The sequence below is a fragment of the Macrosteles quadrilineatus genome, unplaced genomic scaffold (assembly GCF_028750875.1).
Source record: "Macrosteles quadrilineatus isolate MER2022 unplaced genomic scaffold, UCM_ALF_1.0 Scaffold_3__2_contigs__length_128488019, whole genome shotgun sequence".
Classification (NCBI taxonomy): domain Eukaryota; kingdom Metazoa; phylum Arthropoda; class Insecta; order Hemiptera; family Cicadellidae; genus Macrosteles; species Macrosteles quadrilineatus.
The window spans coordinates 58815436-58830604 of record NW_026542596.1 but is presented as its reverse complement, the minus strand read 5'-3'; the positions used below and the strand labels follow the sequence as shown (position 1 = coordinate 58830604).

The following is a 15169-nucleotide window of genomic DNA, read 5'->3' as shown; positions in this document are numbered from 1 at the left end:
TAATCTGATTGGTAAAGATGAGGCTTTAAACTTCCCCATTCGTAGGGAATTCTCAATTACTGTTATCTCTGGAAAACTCGATTCAATCCTAAAATAATAAAAATATACATCAGTGACAGTTAGTTTTTGACAATCTCATTTTGTGAATTTGGTTTCTAACAGAATAAATAGTATTTTGAATTTATTTTAGTTACAAATTCCTACCATTGCATGAAGATAAAAAAATACTAAATTAACTTTACAGGCAACATTACAGTAATCCGTATTACCTTAAATTAACCTACATAAAAATATATCATATAGTCTAAATATGATATCTTACACTAAATTCAATAATTTTGTTGTTGTGAAATAAGGTAAAATAAGGGGTACCCTGACTAGCTTAGCATTATTAATGTTGCCTTATTTTACAACAAAGGTCGTAATATTTCAGCCTTTTTTTACTTTTTGATTATTTTAACTTGGTTTCGTTTTAAAGGGAGCTTTAATTGTTAAAAAGGTGTTCTTGACGAATGTTTAGAAAATCACCCATTTTTAGTCATTCAAGTTCTTAAAGTTAAAGTGGCCACCATTTTTTTACTTCAAGTTGGAACAATTGACTTCTTCCTAACAAAGGTCAATCTTACCTTAAAATAAAAAGATTAGTTGTAAAGATTCGAAGACAAAATTGTTTATGTAAAAATTAAAATGGCAGATATCCGGTCAACAAAGTGTTTTTGGAATAAAACTTCATTTATAGTTTTTTTCAACCCGTAAGACCATTTCCCGGGGTTTGTCTGTTTACTTGATGAACTACCTGTATAACGGAGTAGCGGAATGGTTAAAGTGCTTGTCTAATATTTAGCCGGTTTTCAACATTAATACGTTAATACTTTATTCTGAAATGGCGACCATACGAATGTCGAATGTAGGTATTATAAGCCAAGTATGAATGTGGAGTGTAGGATGAGTAGGCGCGTTCTTGTAGTCTTCATAGTGACAAAGGCCGACATATTCCTTAGACACAGCTGTTAATTAATAGCCCATACAGCCAATGGCAAACCTACAGTTTGAACCATGATTTTGAACTGGAAAAATATTTTTTGAGGTTCGAGGCTGTTCTCAGCTGTCTTTGACTAAAGAAACAGCTTAACTTAATCGAGAACAAAGCTTAACACATTTTACCCAACTCATGACCTATTTATAACTTAAAATACGCACCATAATCTAGGTCGCTGCCACAAAATAAACTTAATTAAATTGAATTGCATTCATTAAAGTGTATCAATAGCTTCAACCCCTATTCAACGGAGATTGTAAGTCTAAGTCCAACCAGAGAAGGCTTAGCAGTATTGTGTGTTCAATGAAACACTACTATGAGGGATTACTTTACATGGGGGTTATTAAAACAGTGTTATTTAAATGTGTTTAATCAAGTCTAAATATATGTTTCTATGTTTTGATTGTATTATTCAACACAAATCAAGACTGTTGACCAAGTTAGATTGCTATGATGACCAAGCACAATCAACTGTATAGTGTAAAAGACTGGGACGGTGGCGGTGTTCTGTAATCCAGCTATAGGAGGTCACGAATTGTGGATATTTAAAGGCATGCTCTGTGGATGCAATATCCCCTGGTGTGGAATAACGTCCGCACTACGACTATCCGCAGTACTATCCTGATAATTAGACCAATTCGTTAATACCAAGTCAAAATGTGGTTCGGATTCCACTATAAACTGTAAGTCCATTAGTTGCCATTAGCATTTTAAATTACAGCTGTGTTTAAGGAATATGTCGGCCTTAGTCACTAACAAGACTAAAAGATCACGCCACTCTTCCTACACTCATTTCCATTCATACTTGGCTTAAAATACCTACTTTGTATGGTCGTCATTCCAATGAAAAGTATTTAAAAAAATATAGAAACTATCATAAGAAAGTATTAAAATATAAAAGTAAAGTAAGTTTTAAAATACTTTATGTAGTGTCAACACTCATACGACACATTTCATTCCCTTTAAACTATTTTCAAACTAAAACTATACACAAGAGTCCAATAGTACTGAAGTTTGCAGTTTGGGTAGTTTAGAGTGTATTAAGTTTCTCTTAACCGACAGTAAGGTTTTGTCAACTCGCAACAAAGGCTGAGAGCTTTTTAGGTTTATGAGTCATTTACCCTCAACCCCAACGATAACTGACGATAGTCACGTCCGTTCTTGCTACTTCCGCTTCCGTGGAGTCTAAATCTTTAAATACCTTGCATTCCAACAAGGTTATTAGCCTAACTTATATTAGAATGTTTTTAAATTTAGATGCAAATTAATATGGAATTACATGCTTTTCGTATTTTGTAGGTCTAATCAATGAAGTAGAATCAACTTACTACTGAACTTGGTAAGTTTAGTAGTAATAACTCCCTTGGTTGGGGAACGAGCTGGTCTAGGGGTTAGAGCACGGGAACTCCCACTAAACCACAAATGAATTTTATTTAAGTGATAATGCCGCAACTCTTCAGGTTTCCTGAAGTAATGTGAAAAGCAATCCCGGGCTTGTGCCTAGTGTCCGAGGACAAAAAATCTACTAAACTTGGTAAAATAATTTCATTCAATTTTAATCCTCAGTGTGGTATTGCATACGTTGGTTGTTGAAGATTTAGCAACCATAATGTAACTATATAACCATGTTACAGTTTCTAATGAAATAGTTTTCAAAATCTTAAAAAGCTTAAAACCTAAACTTTGATTTCCGAAGCAAGAGTTCTACAAAGTTGCTGCGAAATTTGTTTGTACACGGAACGTTATGCTTTTCCTATGATCAGCAACATAAGAATCTGAAAAAAAAAACATAACACATACTTTTAATAGATTTAATTTTGTTTTAACCAACGCCAATTTAAGTGTTGTAGGCAGTGTGAACTTAAAGTCGTATTTGATAATTTCAGAAAACTAAAGATACCAAATTATTTTTTCCTGTTTCTATAGAAAGGCTATGAATAAGTAGTTTTATAAAACTAACATAGTAACTTTATAGTTGAGTCCCAGGAGATTTCAAAACATTAATAATACTAAAACCGAATAACATTAACATTAACATTTATATCAATAATAACATTGAACATAACGGTTGAACATTAATAATAATAAATGTTGAACCATTTTTGATTCAATTATATGTTCATTCATGGAACGCAAACCTTCTAAATAATATCTTCAAACTTTACACTGTATTTTGTTTCATAGTGTCAAAAATATACATAATCACAGCAAATACGTTCCTTAAATTATAGTTTTCCATTATACGAGTCTATGTACTTTTAACGTATTTTTACTGTTAATTGATTTACTAAGTAATGAGCTAAGTAAGAAGCCAAGTTGAAACGAGGTCGCTCTAGGCTACGAGAGTGAATCATTCACAATAAGGTCTGGAAAGTCGACGAGATAGTTTGGCTTACAAAAAGAAAACACGAACAAAGCATCGTGTTTTTTCAACCCAAACACATTTGCAATCTTCATCGTAAAAGCACAAAGTTTTTTATTTAATTTTGTTATTTTGAATATTATCCTGTTCCATCATTCGTCAATTAATTTCTATATTAATTGGTAAGTTGACGAAGATTTACCTAATAATTTTTAATTAACTACAAATAGAGTTATTTATATAAAATGGGAAATTATTCTCAAACGTTCTTAGTTCCTACAAAACTGATTCTGAAGTAAGAGAGGAAAATATACGTGAAAGAAAATGTGTATTTTTAAAACACAAAAACTAAAAATATATTGAAAATTGACCCAAAGTATGAAAACATTGAAAGTAGTAAGTTCAATTAATAATGCAAACCATACGCAACCATATTGTTAAAAACACGATTAAGATGCTATTTAAAGTAACATGTAGGCTACCACCAGTCATAATAGACAAGGAAAATATATACTTAGTGAAAAGTTTTATGTATAATAATATATCATTTTATATGTTTACACGTTTTGATTTCGACATTATAAGGACTATGGCTACGATATAAAGTGTAGAACGTATCGGTTCGTAAAAATATAAAAAAATATGATGAAATGTATGAAATAAAGTAAAACAATAACCTCATGCTACGAGATGCTATATAAAAATTGAGCGAAAAGAAATTAAAACTATCTTAATCTAAAAATATTCAGCTTACATTTTTTTCATTGAAAATTTACAAAAGATTTCTATAAAGTACTTTTAAACTCTATTAACTTAGAGTGTTTTCCTTCAGGGAAGAACAGTGTACAAGACCGAGTTGGATATAAGGTTTAGATTAAATTGAGATTGGCATCCTGAATGCATAGAGACGCAAAACAGTAAACAGTTTCTACATGTTTATAGAGCTGAGAGCTATGTGTGTTATTTCTCGTGAGCCAGTCTACATTTCCACTTAAACATTCTTTAGCACATAGACGTGTAACATCTTTTCATATACATTTTTACAATTTTAGTTTCCGTAATTGAAATATATACAATCCGATGGTTGTTTTAACTATAATGTAGGTTATCAAGCTTAAATGTTTTAGGCAGTGAAAAGTTAAAAGAGTAAATGCAAATACCCCAGTTAATGTTAAATACAAATGGCAAGTTAATTTGTTCATAAATAAGACTGTGATTTGAAAGTAACAAAAAATTAAAAGGAACTTCTAAATTTGTTTTACAATCGCTATTTCCTAATTTAAATCAGTTTTAACATAAATTAATAAAACGGAAACTTGGCAAATAACAGTTTCATAGCAGAATTTCAAACCTTTGATGATATTCAGATTTTTTACTTAAAGAAGGGGTCGCAACGAATAGATTTATATGCTAAACGCCAGGTTTCTGACTTTAAAACATCTTAATTTTTGTTCAAAAGATTTTATAATTAGATAAAAATATGTTTCCGTTTTGTAGCTGAAGTTTATGTTTATTTTATTACTTTAAAGTTTTATTATTAAAATTAATTATGATTCTAACTGATTCTTGATTTATAACTGACTCCATTCTGTACAAAATGTGCAATATGAATAAAGTTATCTTGATTGATTGATTGATTTTTTTTTTGTTTTGGTAGGCCTATAGTTCTAAATTGAACGTCATCGTGTCTAAAGAAAGCTATTTTAAATGTGTCTATAGGTTTAAATACCTCCATAGCAGGATTTCTGAATATGGGCTAACTTATATATTTGTAAACAGTTAAAAAGAAGGGCATTCACATCAAATATTCAACAAAGACAAAATGCCTCAATATACAAAATAAAGCTTTTTTATGATTGTATTGATATATTAAAGGGTGAAAGCTATACTTAACTTTAGGAAAATCGCAAGAAACATCAACATGAATTTATTTATTTTATATATTAAAAATATAAAGTAAAAAATCTGATAAAAACCCATCAATCTACAGTGTTTCACTTAAGTATGTTGCCTGCTTTATTTTGTAGAACCCCTTATTAGAACCTTATTACATCGACCCACTTAATTTAACTTATGATGGATATGAGGACTTAAAATCCATTCAAGAAGCTTAGATGAACTTATTTTATTTTATTTTTTTAAAGTGTTTAAATTGTCAGTATCTTTACAATTCAGTACTCAATCTTAAATTTCAGGCTTCTACAACAATTCTAGCAGTCTTTCATTTCATTTCGATTGATCGTGTATGTATGCTGATCAAAAAATATGTGCCCCACAAAAATATAAACAGAAATTCCAACTATAACAGAATAATATTAGCAGTATTTTCCATATCATGTTTTTCTACTTTAACTGCACATTACACATGAATGAATTGTTCTAAAGCTCAGTTTGTTGTGATTTCACACCACTGAGTTACTACAAACCTTTACATCCATATATTTACATTACAACTCAACGCTACTGTTTTACTTTGCTTTTTTACTACTGTTTCCACTTACTAGTGTGTTTTCTTTCATAAAACCTTGATTGAAACAAACAGCGAAATTACACATAGATAAATCCAAGATTAGCTTTAACAATGTTTATGTTGAATGAAATTAATGAGTTTGTGCGATAATTATTGTTCAACTATGTTCGTCTACACAAATCACTGTATGGAATTGGTTTTACCTGTTGCGCTTGCGCCTAACAGTCATTGTTGTATGATGTCATTCAGTTTTACTCAATAAACAGAAAATAGATTATTTACTTCGATTATATATTTGAATAATCTAGGCATGAGCTAGAGCTAGGCTCATGTTGACGGGCAAACTAAATGTTAAGAGTTACCTTTCGTTTTATTTGCATTAGCACTTATAAACAAAATTTCAAATGAACTTTTGTGAATCAATGGACCACTAATATGAGTTTTGAGGCCAGTGGGGTATACAAAACACAAAACAGTGGGATATTCAGTTGGGACTTCAAAAAGGAATGTCCGTTGAAATATAAATAAAATACGAGTAAAATATACAAAATTAATCAAGTCTAGCCTAGTTCACTTCAAAAACCACCGTCTCTCTGTGGTATTAGCTCTTATACATAGGTCATAAAAGCGATATTTTGTAGTGTTATATTTTATACGTTTTGTTGCTATGAATTTCATTTAGTAAAACTAGCCGGATAACTATAATATGGGGTGGATAAAGAAAATTTCATCCATTGAAAAAGCGTGTTATACAATTATTCCCAGTAAAACCGTAATTAATACTGAAACTCTGAAATAAAAATTCTTGCTTGCATAAAAAACTAAAGGTATAAATAATATTGTTTATAATTTCATCAGGTCTAAATACATTACAACCATCACATTACTTGTGATTTTATTGATTTATTTATATTGATAGGGCTCGGTTTTTTTTCTGGAATTAAATTTATAAATATAAATTTGATTCAAAACACATGTATAGGTGAAATGGTCAAAACAACAAGCAAACAACGCAAACGAAACTGAACCAACAGAGATAAGGGCGGAAGCGCCCAAGCCCAAATGACCTCAGTGTTACGCTTGAATTGTCAATTTGTTCATTTATACCTAGCGCCGCCTCATTTCAAGTTGGGAATATCCCTCTGTCCCACATACTACGACTATTGAGGAGCAATGAACCCATAGTTTTGCTAAAAAACAGTCTTTGTCTTTACTATTTATCTATTTTTGTACTTAGGGGAAAACTTGTAAACATTCGAGCAGGCCCTTTGATTTTATTATTGAGAACCTGCTTGCAAAGTGTTATACACAAGACTTTAGTTGAGTCTTAAGATAAGAGTTAATTTTATTGTCAAAATCAGACGTATGAACAATAAAAAAAAACAGATTACTTTACGTCAAACGGCACATTTAAGTCCGCACGTGGGGCTGCTTGAGAAATAAACCTTTGGAGTCTGAAGAAGCGTTACAACATTTTGTACCTATTCAACCATTTATTGTAGTTTACGAAACGATTACGTAATGGTGTAAACGACACGAGTAGAAATTCAAGGTACGAGCCTTGGCGAGTACCTTAAAAACTTCTACGAGTGTCGTTAGCACTATTTACGCGAGTTGCGTACACTACTTTACCTACGACAGTGTTTACCTACGAAGTTATTAGTAGTGGTTTTTAAAACACTGCCGTAGGTACTTTACCTACGACAGTGTTTACCTACGAAGTTATTAGTAGTGGTTTTTAAAACACTGCCGTAGGTAAAGTAATGTACGTGAACTACTATTTAGTAACATAGTAGGAGTAGACTACAAAGTCGCTCTCAAGCGAGTACTTCTTGTGGGATTAGCCGGGTTATACCTGGTAGTATGTAAGCTAATAATCCTGCATTTAGATTCCAGGGTGGCGTTCGAAGAAGTACTCGTTGAGGATGGGGTCGTAGTTGGCGAGACATCTAACATACAATATGTTACACACTAACCTATAGTAGTTGAGGACCTGAGTGAAGACTCCAGGGTGGTGGTCGAAGAAGTACTCGTTGAGGATGGGGTCGTAGTTGGCGAGACATCTAACATACAATATGTTACACACTAACCTATAGTAGTTGAGGACCTGGGCAAAGACTCCAGGGTGGCGGTCGAAGAAGTACTCGTTGAGGATGGGGTCGTAGTTGGCGAGACATCTAACATACAATATGTTACACACTAACCTATAGTAGTTGAGGACCTGGGCAAAGACTCCAGGGTGGCGGTCGAAGAAGTACTCGTTGAGGATGGGGTCGTAGTTGGCGAGACATCTAACCTACAAATCCTACAGTGGTATGTAACACACTAACCTATAGTAGTTGAGGACCTGGGCGAAGACCCCAGGGTGGCGGTCGAAGAAGTACTCGTTGAGGATGGGGTCGTAGTTGGCGAGACATCTAACCTACAATATGTAACACACTAACCTGTAGTAGTTGAGGACCTGAGTGAAGACTCCAGGGTGGTGGTCGAAGAAGTACTCGTTGAGGATGGGGTCGTAGTTGGCGAGACATCTAACATACAATTTGTTACACACTAACCTATAGTAGTTGAGGACCTGGGCGAAGACTCCAGGGTGGCGGTCGAAGAAGTACTCGTTGAGGATGGGGTCGTAGTTGGCGAGACATCTAACATACAATATGTTACACACTAACCTATAGTAGTTGAGGACCTGGGCGAAGACTCCAGGGTGGCGGTCGAAGAAGTACTCGTTGAGGATGGGGTCGTAGTTGGCGAGACATCTAACATACAATATGTTACACACTAACCTATAGTAGTTGAGGACCTGGGCGAAGACCCCAGGGTGGCGGTCGAAGAAGTACTCGTTGAGGATGGGGTCGTAGTTGGCGAGCGCCTCCGTGAGCCTGGACAGCCGCGTCGCCGGGATCTTCTTCAGCGTCGCCTTGTACGTCTCGTATCTGATCCCACCAACGTTCAGGATGATCCTGTTCTCGCCATCCATGGCGGCTTCGTCAGCTCACCGTCATGATAACTTTCCTGTAAAAATGTGTTTTTAGTTTACTTTAAACTAAAATGCGAAGACGCAAAATTTATTTTTTTCGGCGTGAGGAATTTTCTTGAGAAATTATTTAAGAAAGAAATTTTGGCATCTGCTTGTATTATTTTTCGTCCTTGAAGCTAGGAACGACCCCGGAATTTGTTCACATTGCTTTAGGCTAGACTTATGCGTTGCGACATTATCACAAGGATAAAATCCATTGGCGGGATTTGGACCTGGGACCTCAGGGACCAAAGTCCTGCACTCTAACCACTAGACCAGCTCGCTCCTACGTACTAACATTATGATCATAAGTTTTTTGACAAACAATTGGCAAGTTTACCTGAAGAAATAGCATATGATTTATTCCAGTGAGCGCTTCGGTAGTTTTATTTGAAAACTATAAATCTTTGAATAAGCAACATTGGAATCAAATGTTCTTCCAGATAGTTTAAAATTGTCTTTGTACATATATATATTATTTAGTGACCTGATCTAAACCACTTAATTACATATTCCGCGTAAACTAAATGTAATAATTTAAGGCCCGAGGCACTTAAAACCGATATCAAGTCGGCAATACTTCTTTATGTTATTCTCGTGTGAAATTGTGACCCAACCATCCAATACTTGCGAAGTTGAGATATAAACATGCAAATACTGTTCAAATAGAAACATTCGCAGTCGAGTAAGGTACTGTTGCGTCAACATTAAATATCCACGTGGATTAAAATATTTGCATTTTTATACTTAACAAATTATAGAGCTACTCAAGGAACAAGCAATTTATTTGTTTATTCATGAATATCCTTGAGACGTGATACACATAAATTCCCTCAAATCGAAATATAAATGTAAAAATGTTATTTCAAATTAGATCATCTATATTTATGTCTCAGGAGGGAATATTTTCTAATACAGCGTTTTACTTATTGGGTGGATATGCTATGGATATTATAAAGTTCGTCTTACCACACTTTTCTTTGTATTTACACCTGCTGTAAATATTTCAAACATGCTAAATACGTAAAATAAGAGACAGTAGTTACGAACGACGAGTCAATTGGGTCATTTGCAGGCTTAATCCGAGACTCGACTAAGAGTAAAACATCGTTCTAAAAAATAGGGTATTGTGTAATGGCATTTCTATTCCATCTAAATACAATATTTAAACTATTCTGAGGAACGCCTATCTGGACAACTCTATGAAAATTCCGAAAGTTGTCGAAGATATTCACCGCCAGCTCCTAAAGTTCAACTTAGAGAAATGCTCAATGGGCGTAGAATTATACTGTGATCTATAAAGTCACTACAGACGATAAATACCTTTCCTCTACCTAACTCAACTTGTAAGCAACATTGCATGTATTTAGGTTTGAAATGTTTGTCCAGATCCAAAATTGTTAAATTTATACACAATGTATTGTATTAAGTAAAATTTAAAACAAAATTCTTTAAAACAAAATTTAAAACAAGCAATGAAACTTTGCTTAAAATAGGATTCTTAGAACCTAAGTTTCTGATGGGTTTATAGTTTTCAGCAGCTATGCTCCTCAGCCATCGTAGTTTACTGCAAGCGAGAAGCTGTTAAAACTTATATTATGTTTCAATTAAACCTGGTTAAAATCAACCATTCAATGTGGTTTGAGTCTTTACATGTTTAAAAACCGAAAGAAGAATAATAATATGTTTGGTACCCTCTCAGAGGCATTTTTATTGAAAAAAACCTCTCTTCAAACTTGTCAAAAGAAAGTAGTTCAAGTTTGTCCCCGATCTCCGGGGATTGATCCCGGCACCCTCACACTTAAGTATGAGATACTAACTACAAACTCAACTTCTCAAAACCCTGTGTGTATATTTATTCGTAATATATTTTCACATAATTACTTTATAGCTTCATTCCCAAATAATGTTCTCGTTCATCAAAATTTTTATTTAGTAATATTTTTACAGCCAACGCCAAGCCCCAGGCGTTCATCTTTCAGCCAGCTGATGTTTCTCTAATGGTGTTCTTCCGCTTCCAAGCAGTCATGATTTAACAACAGTTTGAGTATTTTATGAAAGAATTATGTTAGCACATTATGTTATATAAATTCAAATCGAAAAGTTGTAAGTGACAAATGAAAAGAAAAACTGTTTTTTATTGTCTGATAAAACGTGAAGGTGTGCTATAGCTGTAATTTAAATACAATTTTATTAATTGAAACAAAACATTACATCTCAAATATAAATTATAAATAAATCAGTTTTTAAATAAGTCAGAGTGTGCTGTTGTAAAGTCTCCTACTTTTTAAACGTTTCTAACTTAAATACCCCCACCGCAGCAAACCTGCCGACTAAGGGAATTAAATCTAATTAAAACATGAGGTTTAACGAGTACCTAGGTTTGCTGCTACATGGAAAATAATAAAATGTGTTTTTGGTAAAATATTAATAGCTTAGTTTTTAATAAACAAATTTACCAAGTTTGATAAAAATATATCCATAAACGAGTGAAATACAACATTTTACAATATTGTCCAATAGAATAACATGGGAATTTATATTTACAATTGTTTCAATTTTGTCCGTTACCAATAACCGTACAAAACACTTTGATATACTAAATTGTTCAAATTGAAAAAGTAAATCAGTCTTGGGCCTAGGTCTTACCGTGCCACCTACGGTAATAGCATTGACTTTATATCTACACAGTATAGATATAAAGTCAATAGTAATAGCTACTTCCCTAAAGGGAAATTCTCTAAACATAGCTACTTAAAAAATAATAAAAGTCGTATTCATACATCTTACTAGATGTATGAATACTACTTTTATTATTTATTATTATTTATTTTACGCTACACTTGGTGGCGTGAAATACGTAACGAGAATATAACAATAGTAGCACATTCAAGATACGTAAGATAATATGAAACATTTCACCCACCTCTAATTCTACCAACTGTTGCTTTCCACTTGACAACAACAACTTAGAAGATCTTAAACTCGTTTGTTTATATCTACAAAACTTATCAACAAATTGAAGTCAACCTGTTGCTCAAAACATAGCCATGTATTTTGGGTTAATATAACTCATTAATGTTCAATAAATTAATCAAGTTGAGAGATTAGTCTTCTTTGTTTATCTAAAACTATTTATCTTTCAACGGCTCATTACAAACTAATTTAAGAAGTGAATGTTGACAAATTGATGGTTTAGTTTAACTATAACTTCTTGGGATGAATATAAGTTATATGGTAGCCAGTTTGACGAAACCAAATATCTTTCTATATCTTATAACCCACATGAAACTTTTTAAACAATAAGATTTTTGTTTAATTCCCTACAAGATTACATGCAAACTTTGCAAAATATTTTGATTATAATCGGGGAACATACATTTTAGCAGTACAAGTTACACCACATTTTCACTCCGATTAATGTATAAGCACTGTAAAAAGTTAAAATATGCATGAATTCCTTAATTTAAGCTTTTTAATGTTTTTTTCATTGTATCAATAATTTTACAGAAGCCCATGGGTAACAGCTAGTTTTAGTAAGTGTTTTAAACACATTGTTCACGCCGCTGAAATGACAGATATTCACATAATGCCTTGAAGGCTGCAATTGTCACGAATCCTAAGGGGACTGTTTGAGGAATTCTTCCAAAACAGAGTCATCTGTCACAAAAATTGTTATTATCTAGATACTCGTCCTCGAGTAGCTGGGGGTTTTAAACAAACATAAATTAATAAAACATCAAGAAAAAAACCGGACACTATGACTGTAATAAAGTGGCTGTCTTCATAAACACCCTGTAAATAATAATAATCTGAATAGTAACAAGTTTAGTGTATATTAATATCCTCTCGTGTTGAACTACGTTACTCGTCAAAAATATATTTTACTTGTATTCTGTCAAGAGATCCTTAAATCTATCCACCGTAGAGGAGGTTATAAAATGGCCTGACAGAATCGAGAAAATATACTTTTTATTTATACCGTGTTGTAAATATTTTTTAAGTGCAAATAAGTAATTTTCCCTACTTGATCGATTTTTTTAGAGGGACCTTTTAACCTTGCAGTTGCCCGTCTACATAGACGACTGTTCTGTGCGTGGAACGTATCAAGCAGAACAAGGGGTGAGCCGGTACAGAACAAATGTAAACTGTACTGATAAAATGTTTTCGGCAGTGACCAGGATCCGAACCCACGACATCACTGCCGTGACGCTACCAACTGAGTCACCGACTCACCTAATAGATAGTTATTGTAACATATGTATGTCCTTTAACGACTCATACATATTTAGGCCTACAGTATGAGTTAATATACACACAGATATTATCTTACATCCTTAGTATTGTCAGATAAATCTAATAAAAATCTTAACTAAATAAGGTTAAATATACTAAGCCAAGTGATACACAGGTGACATTTATTATACTTTCCATGTTCTAGATCCATAAAACCAGTAGCTATCACATAGTTAGACTTTTTAATCAAAGCTTTTTAATTTGAATGCCTATTTTAGATTTGTTTAAACAGTAAATGCATTGCCTAACTCAGCCTTGTTAGATTGGTCGAGGCTAAGATTATGAATTGCCGATATATATTTCAAGCAAATTCGTTCCTATCAACTGGCAAATCAAAGGCTGTGTTTGTCATTGCTTGATATAAAATCATTTCGCCTTGATACCTAATAAATTTAACAATATGCTAGTACCCTGTTCTTTGTCCTATTGCCGAGATCCGAGATCACCAAACATATTTCTTGTTCCAATTCAGCATATCATATTGAAGTTTTAAACAAACAACATTAAACACTAATGATTTTTAATTTTTTAATATTATAATGAATAATTGTTTGTAGCATAGAATACACTATAGGTACATTTTATATGTAAAAACTGTTCGAAAGACCAATTAATCACACAGTAAGAGTGGTGTCATTACCTCGCTAAACAAATTACCACCATCCAAAGATGATGGGATCAAATTGTCATCCTCAAGGTACAGTATTTAACGAACCACCCCCTAATGAACGAGTTGGTACTGAAATCTTTGATCATTTCTGTGCTTTATTTTTTTTAAATTTATTACGGTATTGACAATGTTATATCCAGAACTAAAATAGTAACTAATCAAAATACTTATATTTATTTTAGAAGTAAAAGAACTCCTATTAAGAACAAATGTTTACAATTCAACCCTTTTAAGTAATCGAACTAGCTTCTTGTCAGTTAGGCTTTTATGTGTTTTGCTCAACTGTTCTTTGCATCGCTTTATGAGGTTCGAATGCTTTTCAACTAGTTCATGAAACAATCTGCGTTAGAATGTTGAAATTACTAAATATATACTAACTCTTCCTGAATGTTGTGAAAAGGTCAATAATCCTCTGTTTAAAAGTTTTGTGCTTGATAATCATCCACCTGTAGATTAAGGTTTTAAAGAAACTAACTAATTAAGGTATGTATTATTTTTTGTTCGCCTTAATTTCCTGTCTTATTTTCGCCTAGGTAACTTCCGTTTACTTTGTCCAACCTGTATTTATCTTATATCGTCTGAGTAAAATCATTTTTTTTTAAATAAACTCTCCGATTTGCTAGAGGAGATAGTTAGCAGGAGGATCATGATCAATAATAAACCTCACCTAAATAAACTAGCTATTGTCAATTACGTCAGAACTAAAGAGGGTGAGTTAGATTTTCAAATTTTCAACACCTCTAGTAAATTATGTTTTAAACCACTTTCGGGGTGCAAGATTAACAAAAATAGCCTACAAATCAGATAAACTTACAGGACTGTTTATCGAATAATTGTATTCAACTTTGCACAAAGTACACTAAACATCCATATTGTTTAATAATGTAAAATCCTTCATCATAGTAACAATATACACACCCAACTCTAATAATTTCCACATTATAAACAGCAACTCAATACCATACTTACAAATTAATTTTAATCCATTATCCGACCGGCACTAGTTTTTTTTATCGAAACGAATTAACTACATGACCGCACTACAATACTACCCTTAAGTTAAGCCACTCCCTCGGCAATAAACGCACTATTTAAACCGTGACGTCACACACCTCGGTCTTGGACCACCGGACGGCACCGACTGACTCCCGTGGATGCTGAGCGTCCCGTCGTCATGGCAACCGTCTGCGCACCTCCCTCGCCCCTCCCGGCATCCCCTTGCACTACACCTGCAAGTTGGGCTGGACCATCAATAGCATAATTAACCTAATTCTTGATTAGAATTTGAGTTGGAGGGTATGGTAGGAATTTAA

The 15169-nt window shown here is 33.3% G+C and overlaps 1 protein-coding gene across 1 annotated transcript in view; it reads right to left on the bottom strand.

Moving 5' to 3' along the window:
* Positions 1-14932, bottom strand: part of LOC128990453 (potassium voltage-gated channel protein Shaw-like) — a 268138-nt gene extending 253206 nt beyond the window's left edge. The window contains exons 1-2 of the mRNA XM_054412819.1: positions 14826-14932; positions 8658-8886 (exon numbers count right to left, since the gene is read on the bottom strand). Of these exons, the coding sequence (XP_054268794.1) occupies positions 8658-8851 (194 nt within the window). The 5' untranslated portion in view covers positions 8852-8886; positions 14826-14932. The remainder of the gene's footprint in view (positions 1-8657; positions 8887-14825) is intronic.
* Positions 14933-15169: the final 237 nt, after the last annotated feature.